This window comes from Paroedura picta, chromosome 3, assembly GCF_049243985.1.
Source record: "Paroedura picta isolate Pp20150507F chromosome 3, Ppicta_v3.0, whole genome shotgun sequence".
Classification (NCBI taxonomy): domain Eukaryota; kingdom Metazoa; phylum Chordata; class Lepidosauria; order Squamata; family Gekkonidae; genus Paroedura; species Paroedura picta.
This window is the reverse complement of record NC_135371.1, coordinates 66,525,801-66,543,589: the sequence shown is the minus strand read 5'-3', so window position 1 is coordinate 66,543,589 and position 17,789 is coordinate 66,525,801. Positions and strand designations below refer to the sequence as shown.

Here is a 17,789-nt window from a genome sequence, read left to right as displayed (position 1 = left end):
GGGAGCTCGTTCCACCAGGTTGGGGCCAGGACTGAAAAGGCCCTGGCCCGGGTCGAGGCCAGGCGCACATCCCGTGGGCCCGGGACAACCAGTAAATTCATACCCGCAGAGCGGAGTGCCCTGCGGGGGGCATAAGCAACCAAGCGGTCCCGCAGGTAGATGGGACCCAGACCGCGTATAGCCTTAAAGGTCAATACCAATACCTTGAATCTGATTCGGAAACAGACTGGTAACCAGTGCAGATGACGAAGCACCGGCTGAATGTGGGCCCTCAAAGGTGTTCTAGTGAGGACCCTGGCAGCCGCATTTTGGACCAGCTGTAACTTCCGAGTCAAAGACAAGGGAAGGCCCGCGTAGAGCGAGTTACAGAAGTCTAATCTGGAAGTGACCGTTGCATGGATCACTGTGGCCAAGTGTTCCGAGGACAGGTAGGGCGCTAGTAGCCGGGCTTGGCGAAGATGGAAAAATGCTGTCCGAGCTACATTGGTGACCTGAGCCTCCATAGAGAGGGAGGCATCAAATGTCACTCCCAAATTCCTGGCAACTGGTGCAGGTGTTAATTGCACCCCGTTCAGGCATGGGAGGCGCGCTTCCTGGTCCTGCCCTCTTCTGCCCAGCCACAGGACCTCCGTCTTGGAGGGGTTGAGTTTCAGGCGACTCTGCCTGAGCCATCCAGCTACCGCTTCCAAACAGCTGGCAAATGTATACGGGGTGGAGTCCGGCCGGCCATCCATTAGGAAGTAGAGCTGGGTGTCATCCGCATATTGGTGGCAACCCAGCCCATAGCCCCGGACCAGCTGGGCTAGAGGGCGCATATAGATGTTAAAAAGTGTGGGAGAGAGTATTTACAGAGAACTCAGAGTCCTGTTCTATCTGACCAGCCTGGAGGGCAGCAGTCATTCTAGCTCTTCTTGGCATGTCCGCATCTCTTCTCTTCGCAAGGACAATGGGTATTCTGATCATTTCACAAATTAACTCAGCCACAAAGCAGTCCCGAATATTTTTTCTTACTGACAATCTCAGCCTTCATTTTATAAACCAGTTTCTTACCCTCATTTTCAGTGCATAGCAGAAGCAAACAGACCTAAATTTATTCTGAGTGCAGATTTTGGAGACCACTTGGTATCGAATTTGGATTTCTCCTGCTTCTTTTGCCCCAAGCAATTGTCTTACCTGTTGGGTGCTACTAGCTGGGATCTGTTGGAACCGTTCACATGCTTGCCAGAAATACACATTCTCTGCACTAAATTCCTTCTTTAGAAATTCCTGGAAAGAGAAAGATCAGAATTATAATTGTCCACATCTGATCCAGAAACCATTTGTGATAGCCAGGACAGAATTAAAGAATCCATGCAGCACTATACCAGTTCATATCTTTCTTAACAATGCAATGTAGCCCTGCCCTTGAAATCTGTATTCAGAAATCTGCAGCATAAATCTGTATTCAGAGGAGCCCACAAAGAGCAGGGAATAGGCTACCATGTTGCCAAAGTGAGAAGGACTTGAAAGTGGAGAAGAGGCACGATGATTCCAAACAGACAGCCGTAATAAACAGGCTCTGTGTACAGTGTACAGCAGAAAAAGTGGACATCAAGAAAGAAACAGAATAAAAGAGAGCAAGACAGACACAAGCAAGGCATGGAACTTACTGTGAAGTAGGCAACTCCAAGCCGGTCCTGCAGCAGTGTCTCAAAGGACTCCGCCCAGCGGGCTACCGATTGCCCCAAAGAATGGGTGGCACTCTGGTTACTTGGTAGGCTGGCCACACTGTTATTGCTGCCCCGACTCCCAGAACTGCTTAACTCTGTGATACAGAGAGATATTTCAGATGCTTCATGGGGACAGTTGTAGCCTCCAAGATAGCACACCCATGCTCCTTGCACTAACAAACCTCATATCTGGTAGGAATGATCTAGCAGGGTCAGCTTAGTTAGGCCCAAGTCTTATGCTGAAAAGTCTTAGGCCTGGAAATGACTGACCCATGACCTGAGTTTCCAGTCCAATACAGTCCAATACTGGGAACCTATGGCCAAAATTGTTTTATACCCAGTAGTAAGAATTTTATATGGCTCAGAGTCTCAAATTATTGATCAGGTATTTGTCTTGTATTGTTCAATGAGTCCACCAAACTTCTCACAAATCCTCACAACCTCACAATGAGCAAAGGCAGTTCAGACCTTTGATCCCCAAGTTTCCAATATCACTCCCCCAACACAGAGGCCCAACTTACCCCCATCTGACACCGCCAGGCCCTGTAAGAGAAGCAGAAGCCTGGTCAAAAGATTCTTTGAGATTAAGAAAAATCCAAGCAGAAGCAGTCCTCAGAATTCCTTCCTAGAGTGGCGTATATATTTTTCCCTCCTGCATTTGACCTTTCCAGTACTCTGTGAGTAGACTCAGAGAGTATGACTGTCCCAAGGTCTCAGCGAGCTAGGGTTTCCAGATTGGAGTGGGAAGATACTTGGAGAATTGAAAAGAATTTTTTTTTGGGTATCCTATTTTGTCCAACCTGAAAGAGTCTCAAAATGGCTTACGATCACCTACTCTTCCTCTCCCCCACCACAGACACCCCATGAGGTAGGTGAGGGAAAGAGAGCTTGAGAGAACTGTGACTGGTCCGAGGATGGAGCTCTGATGCCTTTGACAGAATATGGTCACTGCCTGGATGTTGTTGTTTTTATAGAAAGGAAGTTGAAGACTTCAGGCTTAGCCAGTGTTTCCAGGCCCACCTCTGGTGGTATTAGCCAGGGTCAGTAGTAGCCATAAGATTTCTCTGTGTATAATCATAATATCAAAGAACCACAGCCAGGAACCAGGAGGCCAGAGCTCCATCACAAGGGCCATTCTGATGTTACAGAGAAGCCTTACTCAGAGAAATAATGTACTCAGACAAATCACAGTAGCGATAAGATAGTGTTGGTGATATAATTTGCCCATATTCTGGTCCTCATACTACAGTTTCAGTCCAGGTATCAGCCTTGAGAAGAACCAACTGAAGCAGTGTGGTGCATGACAGATCTGTCCTCTGCAAACTGTCTCATGAGCAATCCCCCCAAAGACTCTCACAGCTGGCTGTACCCAGTGAGGATGAATCTAATCTAATGCTACCTATAAGAGGAACACACACTGTCCCTGGATGTATCAGGAATTTCTATTATCATTAGTGTTGTGAAATTACAGGACAGGGTTACAGGGCTCCATGTGTCAAAAGAACTGTATTCACAGAACTGATCAGAGCTATCTCTGAAAGATTCTGCAACTTGATATCACATGCTGGGGTTGTCTTCCTTCCTATTTGTCTCAACAAAAGATCAACTTATTGAGCTTGGCTGGCAGTATTTCCTGCATTGATACCTGCAGAGCCCTGCTATTCCACAACATGATTCCTCAAAGAAATCTCTACCGCTTCCCCCACCTCTAATCCTCAGTTCCTTGCTTTTGTTTTGCTCACCATGTGACACTCCTACATACAGTTCTGTCAACCCGTCTAATGTGATTACTGCCCTTTCCTGCCTTTTGTAGCTTCCAGTCATGCTTAGTTGTGCAACATGATATCAGAAACTTCACATGCCAGCATTGTTTCTCTGTGTTCACAGCAGTGTACTTCAGTGCAAGCTGAAATTTCTAAAAAGCACAGGACTGCTTGCATCCAATATGACTTAAACGACAATTCCTGAGCAAGAGGAGTGTACCTCTAGGACACTACACAGAGCTTTTGCTTTGTTACATAGACCACTTACAATGGACTTGTACTTTTACAAGTTACAACATATAGCGTGGGACAAACAGGTTAAATACAGGCTGAAAAGAAAGTGACCTTTCTGTCATAATGGCCCAGCTATAGAAATTTCAGTGACCTTTCCAAGCAAAAGATACCCTAAAAGTTGCAGCAGACCCAGAGGCCCTGCTAGGAGAAGCAACAGCCTCGCCTTCAAATGCTCCTTCCTTGGAGCATCCCTTACTAACATTACAAGAAACACAGAGAAGTTTGTGTTTCTTTTGAATCGCCTCAGTCTCCTGTGGCTTCTGGCCCTTCCACCACCACCACCCCTCCCAGTAGCAGCGTCCTCACTCACCATTCGGCCATTTTGGACACCCAGATGTTTGGGTTTTCCCAGCATCCCTCGTACTGCTGTCACAGGTAGTCTCTTAAACCCAGGACCATCAGCCCAGGAGGAGCCCCTCCCTGAGGCTGCAGCTGAGCCCTCAGAGCATCCCCGGCAGAGAGAGAGAAAGAAGGAGTGCAGCCGCCTGCCACGCTCACAGTGCTGCACTCACTACCTCTTTTCTCTACCACAGGAAGTGTCACTATGGAAACCAAAACCACAGCTCAAAATGGGGTTTGGAAGAGAGACTCCCTCCCTTTGAGAGCAAAACCCCACACCTAAAGCCTAGAGCTCCATAAAAGGGCCAAGGCAGGGGCACAAGGTTCTCAGGAAAGGGGCTGCTTTCCAGATAAGGAACCTTGAGCATTGCAAGCTGAAGCCAAATAAATTTACTGGCATCCCCATAGGCAGGAGCTGAACAATGTTTCAGGGAAGCTGTATAAGGAGAAGGAGAGAGAAGGCAAGAGGTGATGGGACACTCGGTATCTGGGCCTCTGTGTAGAAAAATGGAAGCATCATAGAAGGTCCTGCAAGTCACCAGGAACATATCATTAAAACCATTTGCAGCAGTAATGCAATAGGAAAATCAATAACAAAACCTACTGAAATAAAACCAAGAGATAAAAATAAAAGGGTGTGGTGTGCACACCTAGTCCAAATAGTGATAGATGTGATATCCAGCCCATCTGTTTATATAATGCACAGGTGAATAACCTCCGAGAACAGTTCAGCCAGACTTGACCCCTGATGCAACTTCCCCTGGATCCATGTATTTTAATCAGTGTGGCATAGAACAGATCTATTAGGATTAGATCTCATGGATTATTTTTGATAATTGAAACCCTTTGCCAAGTGCAAGGAGCTTTATGCTGAAACATTATGCTCTTTTGCTGGCAGAAAAGCCTCCTATGTGAGGAGAAAGCTCCTTGTACCAGGAGAAAGTGGCATCCAATCTATAGTTTTGCTTGCAATGAATCCCCATATGCATTTCACATAAATGTTATTGTATTGCTATTGCATGCATTTTCTGAAAAGGTAGAGGATGACAACCATTCTGCCTCATAAGAAAGCACATTAAATGCTCAGCACCCCTGACCACACAGGCATTTTATATAAGTTGTATTATACAGTCTGGCCATCCATGAGGAGTCTAGATTGTCTGATTTTCCATATGGCATCAAGATTGTCATATGGATCTATGGTGTGGTTTCATTTGGAATACTGTGTACAATTCTGGTCAATATATCTCCAAAAGGACATTGCAAAGCTGGAAAAAAGTACAGAGGAGGGCAATGAAGGTGATTGGGGGTTGGAGGCCCTTCACTATGAGGAAAGGCTAAACTGTCACTTTTCAGTTTAGAAAAGCAATTACTAAGTACAATAGAAGTTTACAAAATTATGCATGGGATGGAGAGAGTTCACAAAGAGACATTTTTCACCCTCTTCCATAAGACTAGGCCTTGATCTAATGCAATGCTGTGAATAAGTAAATCGTAATAGGCTGGAGATTCCAGAATATAATGTAAACACCTCATAGTCAATGTACGTCCCCATGGGGGGCATGACATTTGGCACTGCAGGTAACACAGGAGGAGAGAATCCATTAGGGAGACTTTGTACTGTAAACACTCTCAGGATTGAATGCAGCTGCTTCTCAGTGGAGGCTAGGGTTTAAAATCTACAGACAGCCAAATCAATCACATGCAACTGCAGCATAGAATGGCTAAATAACATCACACAGAATATTGTCCTTGACTGAAATCTGCCTAGTTGTAGGGCCAAAGCATCTAGATTCCATTGGAGCAGCCTGTCATCATCATCATCCATGTTATTAAATCTGTATGCTCATATTATGGTAATTTCTGACACTTTTGTTAACAATTGGGGGGGGTATGAGGAACTGTGCGGAGAGTGATTTGGAAATCAGACCTCATTCCCTCAAAATCTTCCCCTCATGAATTCCACTCTCAGCTTTGGCCTTTCTGAGGACCTCAAAGACCTAGCCCCTGCCGGGTTCTCTGTCCTCCACCAGTCTCAGACAGCGGGGCGAGGAGGAGGGGTGGCAATCCTGACCCGAGAGGCTTTCTCCTTCAGGGTCCTTCCTGCACTGTCAATACCAGGCAACTTGGAGCAAGTGGAGAGAGCTGCTGGGGAGAGCTGCACCTGCTGACCAGGTGAGGCTATTGTGGTGCTGAGTGACGTGATTGCTGGGTGATTGCTGGGAGGAATAAAAAGGGCTGCTCCTCGCCAGAGGCGAGAGACAAAGGGCTCTTGGGCTTGGGGTTCTTAGCCTAGCAATTAGAACCAGTAGATTATATTTTCCTAGTAGTTGCACTGCCTAGAAGTTACAATGGACCTCCAGGACACGCATCCCATCATCTACAGTGAGTGTGATATGATTGCCTTCCTCCCTGAAGACAAGATGGACTACATCTGCCCTAAATGTAAGCTGGTAAGACTTTTGGAGGAAAGGATTAGGGGCTTAGAAGAGAGGCTTATTACTCTGACAAAAATTAAGAAAGGGGAGGAGTTCATAAACAGGAGCTGTGCAACTCTGAATAAAGAGGATACAACCAGTCCTGAAGAGGATAAGGGGATTGACCTCATTACGGAGCCTCTGCAGACAGTTAGGGAAAAGACTCAACGGCATAGAGCAAGACGGTTCTCGGGGCCTTTGGCGCTCCAGAATAGATTTCAGGTCCTTGCAGAGGAGGTGCAAGTGTCAACGAGGGAAGAGCTCCCAAAACAAAGTCTAGGACAAAGTGAAGAGGCCACGGGAATAGAAGGAAATGGTGTTGAGAAGAAAAAAAAAGGAGAGTACTGGTAATTGAAGACTCCCTACTAAGAGGAATGGATCGTCATGTGGCTGGGCCCGAACCCCTAACCCAAGAGGTGTGTTGCTTGCCAGGGGCGAAAATTAAAGATGTTTCAGAATGGCTACCCAAATTCCTCAAATTTACAGATAGCTACCCATTTCTGATGGTCCACGTGGGAACGAATGATATGTCAGTGAATACCATCGCTCCTATTAAAACAGACTATCAAGATCTAGGGAGGAAGCTCAAGTAAATGGGGGCACAAGTGGTATTCTCTTCAGTTTTGCCTGTCAAGGGAAGAGGAATGCATCGGGAGAGGAAGATAATCATAGAATCATTGAATCCTAGAATCATAGAGTTGGAAGGGGCCATACAGGCCATCTAGTCCAACCCCCTGCTCAACGCAGATTCAGCACAAAGCATCCTAAAGCATCCAAGAAACGTGTGTATCCAACCTTTGCTTGAAGACTGCCAGTAAGAGGGAGCTCACCACCTCCTTAGGCAGCCTATTCCACTGCTGAACTATTCTGACTGTGAAAATTTTTTTCCTGATATCTAGCCTATATCGTTGTACTTGTAGGTTTAAACCCATTACTGCATGTCTTTCCTCTGCAGCCAATGGGAATAGCATCCTGCCCTCCTCCAAATGACAACCTTTCAAATACTTAAAGAGGGCTATCATGTCTCCTCTCAACCAACTTTTCTCCAGGCTGAACATTCCCAACTCCCTCAACCTATCTTCACAGGGCTTGGTCCCTTGGCCCCAGATCATCCTCATCGCTCTCCTCTGTACCCTTTCAATTTTATCTACGTCCTTCTTGAAGTGAGGCCTCCAGAACTGCACACAGTACTCCAAGTGTGGTCTGACCACTGCCGTATACAATGGGACTATGACATCTTGTTATTTTGATGTGATGCCCCTGTTGATACAGCCCAAAATGGCATTTGCCTTTTTTACCGCTGCATCACACTGCCTGCTCATGTTTAGTTTACAATCCACAAGTACCCCAAGGTCTCATTCACATGCAGTGTTACCTAGAAGCGTATCCCCCATCCAGTAGGTATGCTTTTCATTTTTCTGACCCAGATGCAGAACTTTACACTTATCTTTATTAAATTGTATCTTGTTCTCATTTGCCCATTTTTCCATTGTGTTCAGATCTCGTTGAACTCTGTCTCTATCTTCTGGAGTATTTGCCAGGCATCCCAATTTGGTGTCATCCACAAACTTGATGAGTAGTCCCTCTACCCCCTCATTTAGATCATTAATAAATATGTTAAAAAGTACCGGACCGAGTACCGAGCCCTGAGGTACCCCGCTACTCACCTCCCTCCAGTCTGATGAAACACCATTGACCACAACTCTTTTAGTGTGGTTCTCTAACCAATTCCCTATCTACCTAACTAACTGAAAATCTAGATTGCAGTCCTTCAATTTATCCATCAGAACATCATGGGGAACCTTATCAAAAGCTTTACTAAAATCCAAGTAAACGACATCAACCGAATTTCCACGATCCAGCAAATCTGTTATTTGGTCAAAAAAGGAAACCAGATTGGTCTGACAGGACCTGTTGGAGACAAATCCATGCTGTCTTCCTTGGATCACCAAATTGTCCTCCAGATGTTTGCAGATTGCTCCCTTTAATATCTGCTCCATTATCTTACCCACAACGAGGTCAGACTCACTGGTCTGTAGTTTCTCGGGTCATCCTTCTTCCTTTTTTTGAAGATCGGAATAACGTTTGCTCTCTTCCAGTCCTCCGGGACATCTCCAGTCTTTAAAGAGGTCCCAAAGATGATGATAGGGTTGTGCAAGTTCTCCAGAAAGTTCTTTGAGCACTCTCGGGTGCATTACATCCGGCCCAGGGGATTTGAACTCATCCAGTGCAGCTAAATGCCTCTCAACAACCTCTCTGTCCATGTCAACCTGCCACCCAGGCACTATCTCTTGGCTACTGCCATCTCTAGATGTGCCTAAACCCTTTGACCTGTGCAGAAAAAACAATGTAAAATAGGCGCTAAGCCTTTCTGCTTTCTCTGCATCCTCCGTTAGAGTTTGTCGATCCGCACCCAACAGTGGGCCTGTTGCCTCCTTTACGTTTGCTCCTCACATAACTGAAAAATCTTTTCTTGTTACAGTGGGCTTCCCTGGCCAATCTTAGCTCACTCTCAGCTTTGGCCATTCTGATGATTGATCTACAGTGCCTAGTAACCTGTAGGTACACTTCTTTAGAGCTCTGTCCTTCCCTCCATTTCCTGAACATTTCCCTTTTCTTCCTTAGTTCCTCTTGAAGTTCTCTGTTCATCCAAATAGGCTTCTTAGAGCTCCTGCAGTGTTTTCGTCTTTCTGGGATAGTCATTGATTGAGCATGCAATAGCTCTTGTTTGAGTAGCACCCACCCTTCACATGCTCCCTTCCCTTCCAGCATTCTCGTCCATGGTATGACACTCATCATGTCTCTGAGTTTATTAAAGTTTGCCCTATGAAAATCCAACATCCACGTCTGGCTACAAGCTTCCTTGCCTCCCTCCCCATCTCAAAAGGAATTCTATGAGGATATGGTCACTTCCCCCTAGGATCCTCATATCCTTCACCTAATCCACCAACTCTTGCCTGGAAGTGAATCAGTGTCTGCGTAGTTGGTGCCAGCAGGAGAGATTTGGTTTCTGGGACCATGGGATAGGCTTTCTTGAAGAAGGCCTACTAGCACCTGATTGGCTGCACTTGTTGAAGTTGGGGAAGAATGTGTTTGGCAGGAACCTGGGGAGATTCATCAGGAGAGCTTTAAACTGAAGCCACAAGGGGAAGGAGACGTTCAACATAGGGAGTGTAAGGAAGGAGACCTATCAAGGGCAGCCCAACCAAAAAGGCCAACTCATAGGGAACCAAAAGTAAAAGGATTCCGATGCCTTTATACTAACACCCGAATCATGGGCAATAAGAAGGAAGAGCTGGAACTTCTCATGCTGATGGAAAGGTATGATCTAGTAGGCATCACAGGTGGAATGATTCTTGTGACTGGAATGTAATAGTGGATGGATATGAACTGTTAAGAAAAAACAGAATAGTTCAAAGAGGTAGAGGAGTGGCACTTTATGTGAGGAAAGGGCTTACCTGTCAGGAATTTCTAGTGAAGGAGAAAAAAAAACTCCGAAAAACATGTAGCAATGAATCATCGATAAATCTTTGGTGCACTTGGACAGGGTTTCCAATGTTTCCTATGAAAAAATGTTTTATGAGGGAAGCCTGTACCCCACCCACAGTACACGCCCACAGATTACATGCCTATGTGTACCTAGGCAAACACATGCTCGGCCTCACTCTTTGTTCTCCTAGCCTTGTGGCCACCGCACAGCTAAACTTAGCAATGGAGAAGCTTATTCTTGTGTTGCTGGTTCAGATGCTAGCAATAGCCCAGCATGTCCGTTCTGCCGTGTCACAGATGAGGTCTACTTTCTGGGAATACAGACTACGTGTGGACAGAAGGAGGGCCATCACTAGAAACAAATCTCTAAGGCCCCGCGTAGTGGCTAGGAAACGCTGGCAAGCTCTATCAGAGGTCCGGTTCCCCAGACAGTTCTGGGTGGACGAAAGATCCACCGACTGGTGGGAAAATTTTGTGATGTCTCGCTGGGATGATGACCACTGGATTTCAAATTTCCAAAGGTCGAGGGGAACTTTTTTTGAAATTGTGGAAGCTCTCTGTGGCCGCATGGAGAGGCGAGTAACTGACATGCGGTGCCCTATACCTGTGGAGAAAAGGGTGGCAGCTGTCTTGTGGTACTTGGCCACCCCACAGTACTTCCGGACAGTTGCCCAGCAATTCGGATTAGTAGTCTCCACAGTTGGTGAGATCCTGCTGGACTTTTGCTTCGCCATGGAGGCAGATTTGTACAGCAAAGTGGTGTGCCTCAGAGACCGGCTTGGAGCGGTGGGTGTCCTTATATCCCCTTTGCCCTTTAATTTTTTTTAACTTTTGACAGGTGAGCAACGAATACTCGATGCACCCCACGTTAACTTTGATCCCTGGTGTCTATTCTTTTCTTTTTCTTTCCTCAGAGTATGGATGGGTTCGCCCGGTAGGAGCTCCCACATTGTTTTGCCGCAGTGGATGGCACCCACATCCCGATCCGAGCACCTGAGGAAAGCATAAAGGAATACGGGAACAGGAAGGACTTTTGTTCTGTTCTCCTGCAAGGAACCGTGGACTTCTCCGGATGGTTTATAGATGCCTCACGTACAGTCCCACTCCTCCACCTCTTTGATCTATTCTGCTTTTTCTAAACAGTTCATATTTATCCACTATTACATTCCAGTCATGAGAATCATTCTACCAAGTTTCTGTGATGCCTACTAGATCATACCTTTCCATTAGCATGAGAAGTTCCAGCTCTTCCTTCTTATTGCCCATGCTTCGGGCATTAGTATAAAGGCATCTGAATCCTTTTACTTTTGGTTCCCTACGAGCTGGCCTTTCTGGTTGGGCTGCCCCTGATCGGTCTCCTTCCTTACACTCCCTATGTTGAACTTCTCCTTCCCCTTGTGGCATCAATTTAAAGCTCTCCTGATGAATCTCCCCAGGTTCCTGCCAAACACATTCTTCCACAACTTTGACAAGTGCAGCCAATCAGGTGCTAGTAGGCCTTCTTCAAGAAAGCCTATCCCATGGTCCCAGAAACCAAATCTCTCCTGCTGGCACCAACTACGCAGACACTGATTCACCTCCATTATCTTCCTCTCCCAACGCATTCCTCTTCCCTTGACAGGCAAGATTGAAGAGAATACCACTTGTGCCCCCATTTGCTTGAGCTTCCTCCCTAGATCTTGATAGTCTGTTTTAATAGGAGCGATGGTATTCACTGACATGTCATTCGTTCCCACGTGGACCATCACAAATGGGTAGCGATCCGTAGATTTGAGGAGTTTGGTCAGCCATTCTGAAATGTCTTTAATTTTTGCCCCTGGCAAGGAACACACCTCTCGGGTTAGGGGATCAGGCCCGGCCACATGACGATCCATTCCTCTTAGTAGGGAGTCTCCAATTACCCGTAACACCATTTCCTTCTATCCCTGTAGCCTCTTCACTTTGTCTTAGACTTTGTTTTGGGACCTCTTCCCTCGTTGACACTTGCACCTCCTCTGCAAGTGATACGCCAAATGCGTCTCTGTAAGGACAAATGTCTAAATTTAGTTGTGGGGAATCAGCTAGTAGAGCCAGCAAGAGGCAGCGTGGCGTGAGACCTTGTATTGCACAGTTTACAGGGTAATTATGTCACTGAGATAGAACCAAAGCAGACAATGATCTAAACATGAAAGGACTTTATTAACACACACTAATTACATAAAAGACAACACATGTGCACTCTAGCAAAGAAATGTACATTCCTAGCCATTAGCACACAAGGAAAAGGCTTATAGGGGAGGAACCTATACTAAGGGTTGATTGGAAGTGATATCTACCTGTCTTCTGGGTGGAGCAGAGTTCCGGAGGTCCAGGGAACCAATTTGGGGCGATGGACAAGGGACCAAGACGAACGTCGGACAGAGTTACTGTAGCCTTGAAACTGACTGCACTTTGTAGCTGTGGGAGCCCAATATTTAAAGGACGTTTGTGGCCTGAGGTTACAGGATGTTTCTCGTACCTTGTCCAGGGCTTGGACAAAGAGTTTGATGGCCAATAACGATTGTAGCCAGGTCCCAACAAAGAAATGGGTTGTTGAGACAAAGAAACGAGCTGCTGGGAAAATATTTCCTGTCTAGAAGGGCTGATGGCCCATTTCTGGCAAATCCTGGATGATTGTTTGTGCCTGGGGATAGTGGTAAGGGAAAAGACAAAGACCAAATCTTGGATTAGATTTGGTGTTGAAAGAGAGTGGCCAGTTCCCTTTAAAAGACAATGTGCTTGGCTGGCTGGAGGGGAGTCTTGGGTGGGGTGCCTTTGTCTCTCTTTACTTGCCAGGTGTGCTGACAAACTCCTCTTTTGTTTGCAAGTAAGTAGGTTGGGGGAAGCCTAACTCCAAGTCCTGCTTCAGAGCAAAAAGTGGGTTTTAGTTGCTCTCCCATTATGCTTTGCAAGGCTTGACCTGGCTTTTCTCTCTCTGGTGCCAAGGTCTGCGCAGGTGTGTCAGGAAGGGTTGACATGGGTGTGCCAGCCTTTGATGGAGGGGTGACAGCCCACATAACACAAGGGCCTGAAATCTATTCTGGAGCTCCAAAGGCCCCGAGAACCGTCTCACTCTACGCCATTGAGTCTTTTCCATAACTGTCTGCAGAGGCTCCGTAAAGGGGTCAATCCTCTTATCCTCTTCAGCAGTGGTCCCCAACCTTTTTATCACCGGGGACCACTCAACGCCGGGGTCAACTCACCGGGGACCACTCAACACCTTTTACTGAGACCCGGGGGGGGGGTAGTTTACTCCTCTACTCTCAACCACTGCCCTAACGCTCTCTGATCGCTATCGTAATGTTTAAACATCTCTTCAAAATAAGATACAGGCAAGAGTCTTCAGGACTGATTGTATCCTCTTTATTCAGAGTTGCACAGCTCCTGTCTATGAACTCCTCCCCTTTCTTAATTTCTGTCGGAGTAATAAGCCTCTCTTCTAAGCCCCTAATCCTTTCCTCCAAAAGTCTTACCAGTTTATACTTGGGGCAGATGTAGTCCATCTTGTCTTCAGGGAGGAAGGCAATCATATCAAACTCCCTGCAGATGATGGGATGAGCATCCTGGAGGTCTATTGTAACTTCTAGGCAGTGCAACAACTAGGAAAATATAATCTACTGATTCTAATTGCTAGGCTACGAACCCCAGGCCAAGAGCCCTTTGTCTCTCACCCTTCAGCTTGCACCTCTGGTGAGGAGCAGCCCTTTTTAATCCTCCCAGCAATCACCTTACTCAGCACCACAATAGCCTCACCTGGTCAGCAGCAGCTCTCCCCAGCAGCTCTCTCCACGTGCTCCCAGTTGTCTGAGCTCTGCCTCTGGTGAGGAGCAGCCCTTTTTAATCCTCCCAGCAATCACCTTACTCAGCACCACAATAGCCTCACCTGGTCAGCAGCAGCTCTCCCCAGCAGCTCTCTCCACGTGCTCCCAGTTGTCTGAGCTCTGCCTCTGGTGAGGAGCAGCCCTTTTTAATCCTCCCAGCAATCACCCAGAAATATGTGGAGGGGGGTCTTCAGAGTGTATAGAAACTAACTTGTGTTGCAGTTTTCATTATCTTTTTGGGGAGAAGCCACTTTAGTTTTAGAAGGAGTAGTGAAAAAGCCATCATTTGTCTCCTTTATGAGAAGTTCAAGAGATGACTGTTTTTTTAAAGGCAGTGGACAAGATGGAGATGATACACCCCTAAGAGACACTTTGTTGTGCAAGGAGGAATTAAGCTATAAGCCTCCATCTTTATTTCTGGTTCAATGTGAGCAATAATGTTAAGCTAGAGAAGCCTACCCAGAAAGCTTTGCATACCAGAAATAGGCCAAATGTTGGCTCTGTGTGAGGTCAGTCTCACCCAAGAGACTCTCCGGCTGTCACAAGAGTTATGCAATGAATCTTCTCATAGAATGAGCTGGGCTATATATTTTCCATCATCCTGGCACAACAGAGACAAAAGAATTGATAGCACCTGGCTAGAGTTTAATCTTCACAATGACCCTCTGCACCTTGAGAGTCATTGCTTTCCTTAATGTCTCTTCAGGATGAAATCATCCCTCCCGTAGCTTCTTCTACAAAAGACCCCACCATGCCTAGGTATTTTTCTCTTGGCCCCCAAATACAGTTGTGACCAACAACTCTACCCTACTTGGAGCCTTACATCAGTTCCAGTGGTTTCCCAATAAACCTGTTAAGGTTTCTTTATCAAAGCCTGACTTACCCTATAGCAAGTCTCGGTTTCTATAGCATTGCCCAATTAATCACGCTATGGCTTTGTTACAGGGCTTCCATGTCCTGCCCCAAGGTACAAAATTGCCAATAAAAAGAAAACATCCCTGTTTTCAAGTTTGGCTTTCCATGCATGGACTGCCTTCTTATTGAACAGTAAATATATTTTTCTCTGACCCAAATTTAATCCTCTTTCACCTCTTCGGTCCCATCTGAATGTATAGATTAGCTTAAAAGGTATGTCTGCTATTAGGGACCTATTTTGTTTTTAATTTAAAAAATGCTTTTTATTGATTTCTAAGAACTGCCTCTGCCTAAGATTTTTGTCCAAATATTCCCCCTATATACATTGGAGGAGAAATCTTGTTCATTGCCCCTCTTGCAAGGTTTTATCTCCTAGAATTGTTAATTCCCTCATCATAAATTCAGGAGACAGGTCTATTTCAGGTAACAGAGGTGGCAAGGCAGGATGATAATCACTGGGCAAGGCAAAGGCGCCCCATCAGCTGACACCAGAATAGCTGCCATGTCTAAACTCCTTGAGAGAGACTGCACTCCTAGTTGAGTTTTGTGTTAATATATAGTTGCCTCCACATGACTAATATGACCGCAGTATAGATACATACTGTGCCACACCAAGGATTATATCCTAAACCTACATTTCTCACCTCCCTGCTGTCACAGATGCTGTAATCAGGGTGTACTTAACCTGTTATTAGCTATGCAAGCTGTAGCCTCTAGAACACTTGATACAATTGGAACAAGAGGCAACAGAACAGATCCACTAACAAATTTGTCTGCATTCCTCAGTGTTTTTGGACAAAGATTGTGGGTGGTTCTTTCCCACTTGGCTATGTATTGTATCTATATCTAGCTCTTCAGCAAGTGTTTAATATTCATACTTAATATTCCAGCATATGTTTAGGTTACATTCTGCATTAATTTGTAGTATTTCAGCCATCAGGGCACGTTTTTCATATTTTATAACCATGGTTATTTAATTCTCATTTGTTAGCTCAGTTTATGTCCTGCAATGAACATTAAATCATAAACAGACAGACAGGCAGGCAAACGCACACACCCCTGCCATCTTCTCCAAATAAAGCTCCCTGAAGCTTCCCTGTGACCCTCCGAATCTTATATATGCAGAAGGGACATTTGGGGAGGGAGCTGTGCAGTAGTTATCCAGTACAATGCAGTTTATAGGATTTATCATTCCAAGCAAATCTGTTGCTCAGAGGGGCATTTTCCCAATCCTCTCAATTGATGTTGAGGATATGACAGTTTTTCCACCCCAACCATTATTTGAAATGTGGCAGGTGTTTGAAGAAGTGTTGTTTGGGCACCTCCTGATGTTCACTGTTAAGGCTGTAGTCCTAAAAACACTTAGCTGGTAGTAAGTTCTGTTGGAAAAATTTGACATCTTTCTGAATAAATATGTATAAGGATACATTGTAAATACATCTGGTTTGGAGCTACCTGCAAAGAAAAAAAAAGACCAGTGATGTGGGGAACTTTTGCTGCTTGAAAGATCATAACTACCTTTTTTTTTGCACTTACCTCCCCACCACTCCGCTTATATATTTGCAAATAAACTAATATTATCCAAATAGCATTTTCTGTTTACAAAGTGCCCCAAATTTCCTGCTTCTGAGGAAAATTAAGAGATGTGTCTGAAACTGGATGAAGAATTAGAGAGCAAACCCAAGAGACCTGAGCACACATAGAACACACACTCAGAAAAAAAAGAAAAGCCTCGCTAAATTAGAATAACCCGGCTTCTCACAAAGGCCAATTATTGACTATTAGGGCTGCCAACGTCCTGGAAATGGAGAGCTCCCAGAATTACAACTCCCTCCAGACTACAAAAATCAGCTCCCATGTACAAAATGGCCATTTGGAAGCCAGAGTTTATGGCATCTTAGTATGCTAAGGGTTTTCCCGTCCCCAAACCCAGCCCTTCCCAGGCCGTACTCCCAAATCTTGAGGAATTGTTCAACCAGGACTTGGCAACCCTGCCCCGATGCACCCAGAAAATGAACAAGATTGGTGCAGAGGTCAAAGCTTCTTCCCCTTGTGGCTGCTGCCAGTATAGCAACTAATATTCAGAGGTACACTTCCTCTAAAACTGGAGCTCCCATTGTGCCGTGAGAACAAATAGACCTATCCTCCATGAATTTGTCTAACCTCCATTTGTCTAAACTCTAATCCAGCAAACATCAAAACATCTGGGGCAGTGAATTCTCTAAGGATCTTTCCACAGTAACCTTTAATTTTGTAAGGGTAGATTCAAATGGGTAGCCGTGTTTGTCTGAAGTAGCACAATAAAATCAGAGTCCAGTAGCACCTTTAAGACAAACAAAGATTTATTCAGGGCATGAGCTTTCGAAGGCAAGCACTGTCTGACGAAGACTGCTTGCACTCGAAAGCTCACGCCCTGAATAAATCTTTGTTGGTCTTAAAGGTGCTACTGGACTCCGATTTTATTGTGTTTTAATTTTGTGTTAGCACTGTTCTAGATCTGTGGAATTTCCTTGGGTTCACACTAAAATGGGCAACTCAGACACAGCTTTGGAGGAAATGTCATTTCCCATGGCTTTTTTGGAGTTCAGAGAAACCTTGAATTGCCTTCCCTCCTGGGGAGGCAATTAGTGGAAATCCATTGTGTGGTGAGCATTCAAAGTGGCTCCCCTCTTCTTTCCCCATCATCAACATGTTTCATGGACCTGTGGGCCCACCTACCTGCTTCTCTGCCTCCCGTTTCATTCCCTCTGCACCCTGCCACCATTTTTTTTTAAATTCTGGTCGTGTTAAGCCCACAACATTGTTAGAAATTAAGAGAGATGTGATTTCACAAGAACAAACACGGGTTTCACAAGAACAAGTCATGTCAGACCAACCTTATCTCTTTTTTTGAGAAAGTGACTACCTTGCTGGATCAGGGGAATGCCGTGGACATAGTTTATCTGGATTTCAGTAAAGCTTTTG

General features: G+C 45.4%; 1 protein-coding gene across 2 annotated transcripts in view; it reads right to left on the bottom strand.

Annotated features, from left to right (window-relative positions):
* RGS14 (regulator of G protein signaling 14) overlaps positions 1 to 11,993 on the bottom strand; it is a 31,573-nt gene extending 19,580 nt beyond the window's left edge. Inside the window, exons 1-4 of one of the 2 annotated variants that reach the window (XM_077326199.1) lie at positions 11,904 to 11,993; positions 2,231 to 2,252; positions 1,650 to 1,804; positions 1,174 to 1,266 (exon numbers count right to left, since the gene is read on the bottom strand). In XM_077326199.1, coding sequence (XP_077182314.1) covers positions 1,174 to 1,266; positions 1,650 to 1,804; positions 2,231 to 2,252; positions 11,904 to 11,984 — 351 coding nt within the window. In that variant the 5' untranslated portion in view covers positions 11,985 to 11,993. Of the gene's footprint in view, positions 1 to 1,173; positions 1,267 to 1,649; positions 1,805 to 2,230; positions 2,253 to 4,076; positions 4,297 to 11,903 lie in introns of those variants that run through there. The other variant, XM_077326200.1, reaches the window with a different exon arrangement.
* Between the last annotated feature and the right edge of the window lie 5,796 nt (positions 11,994 to 17,789).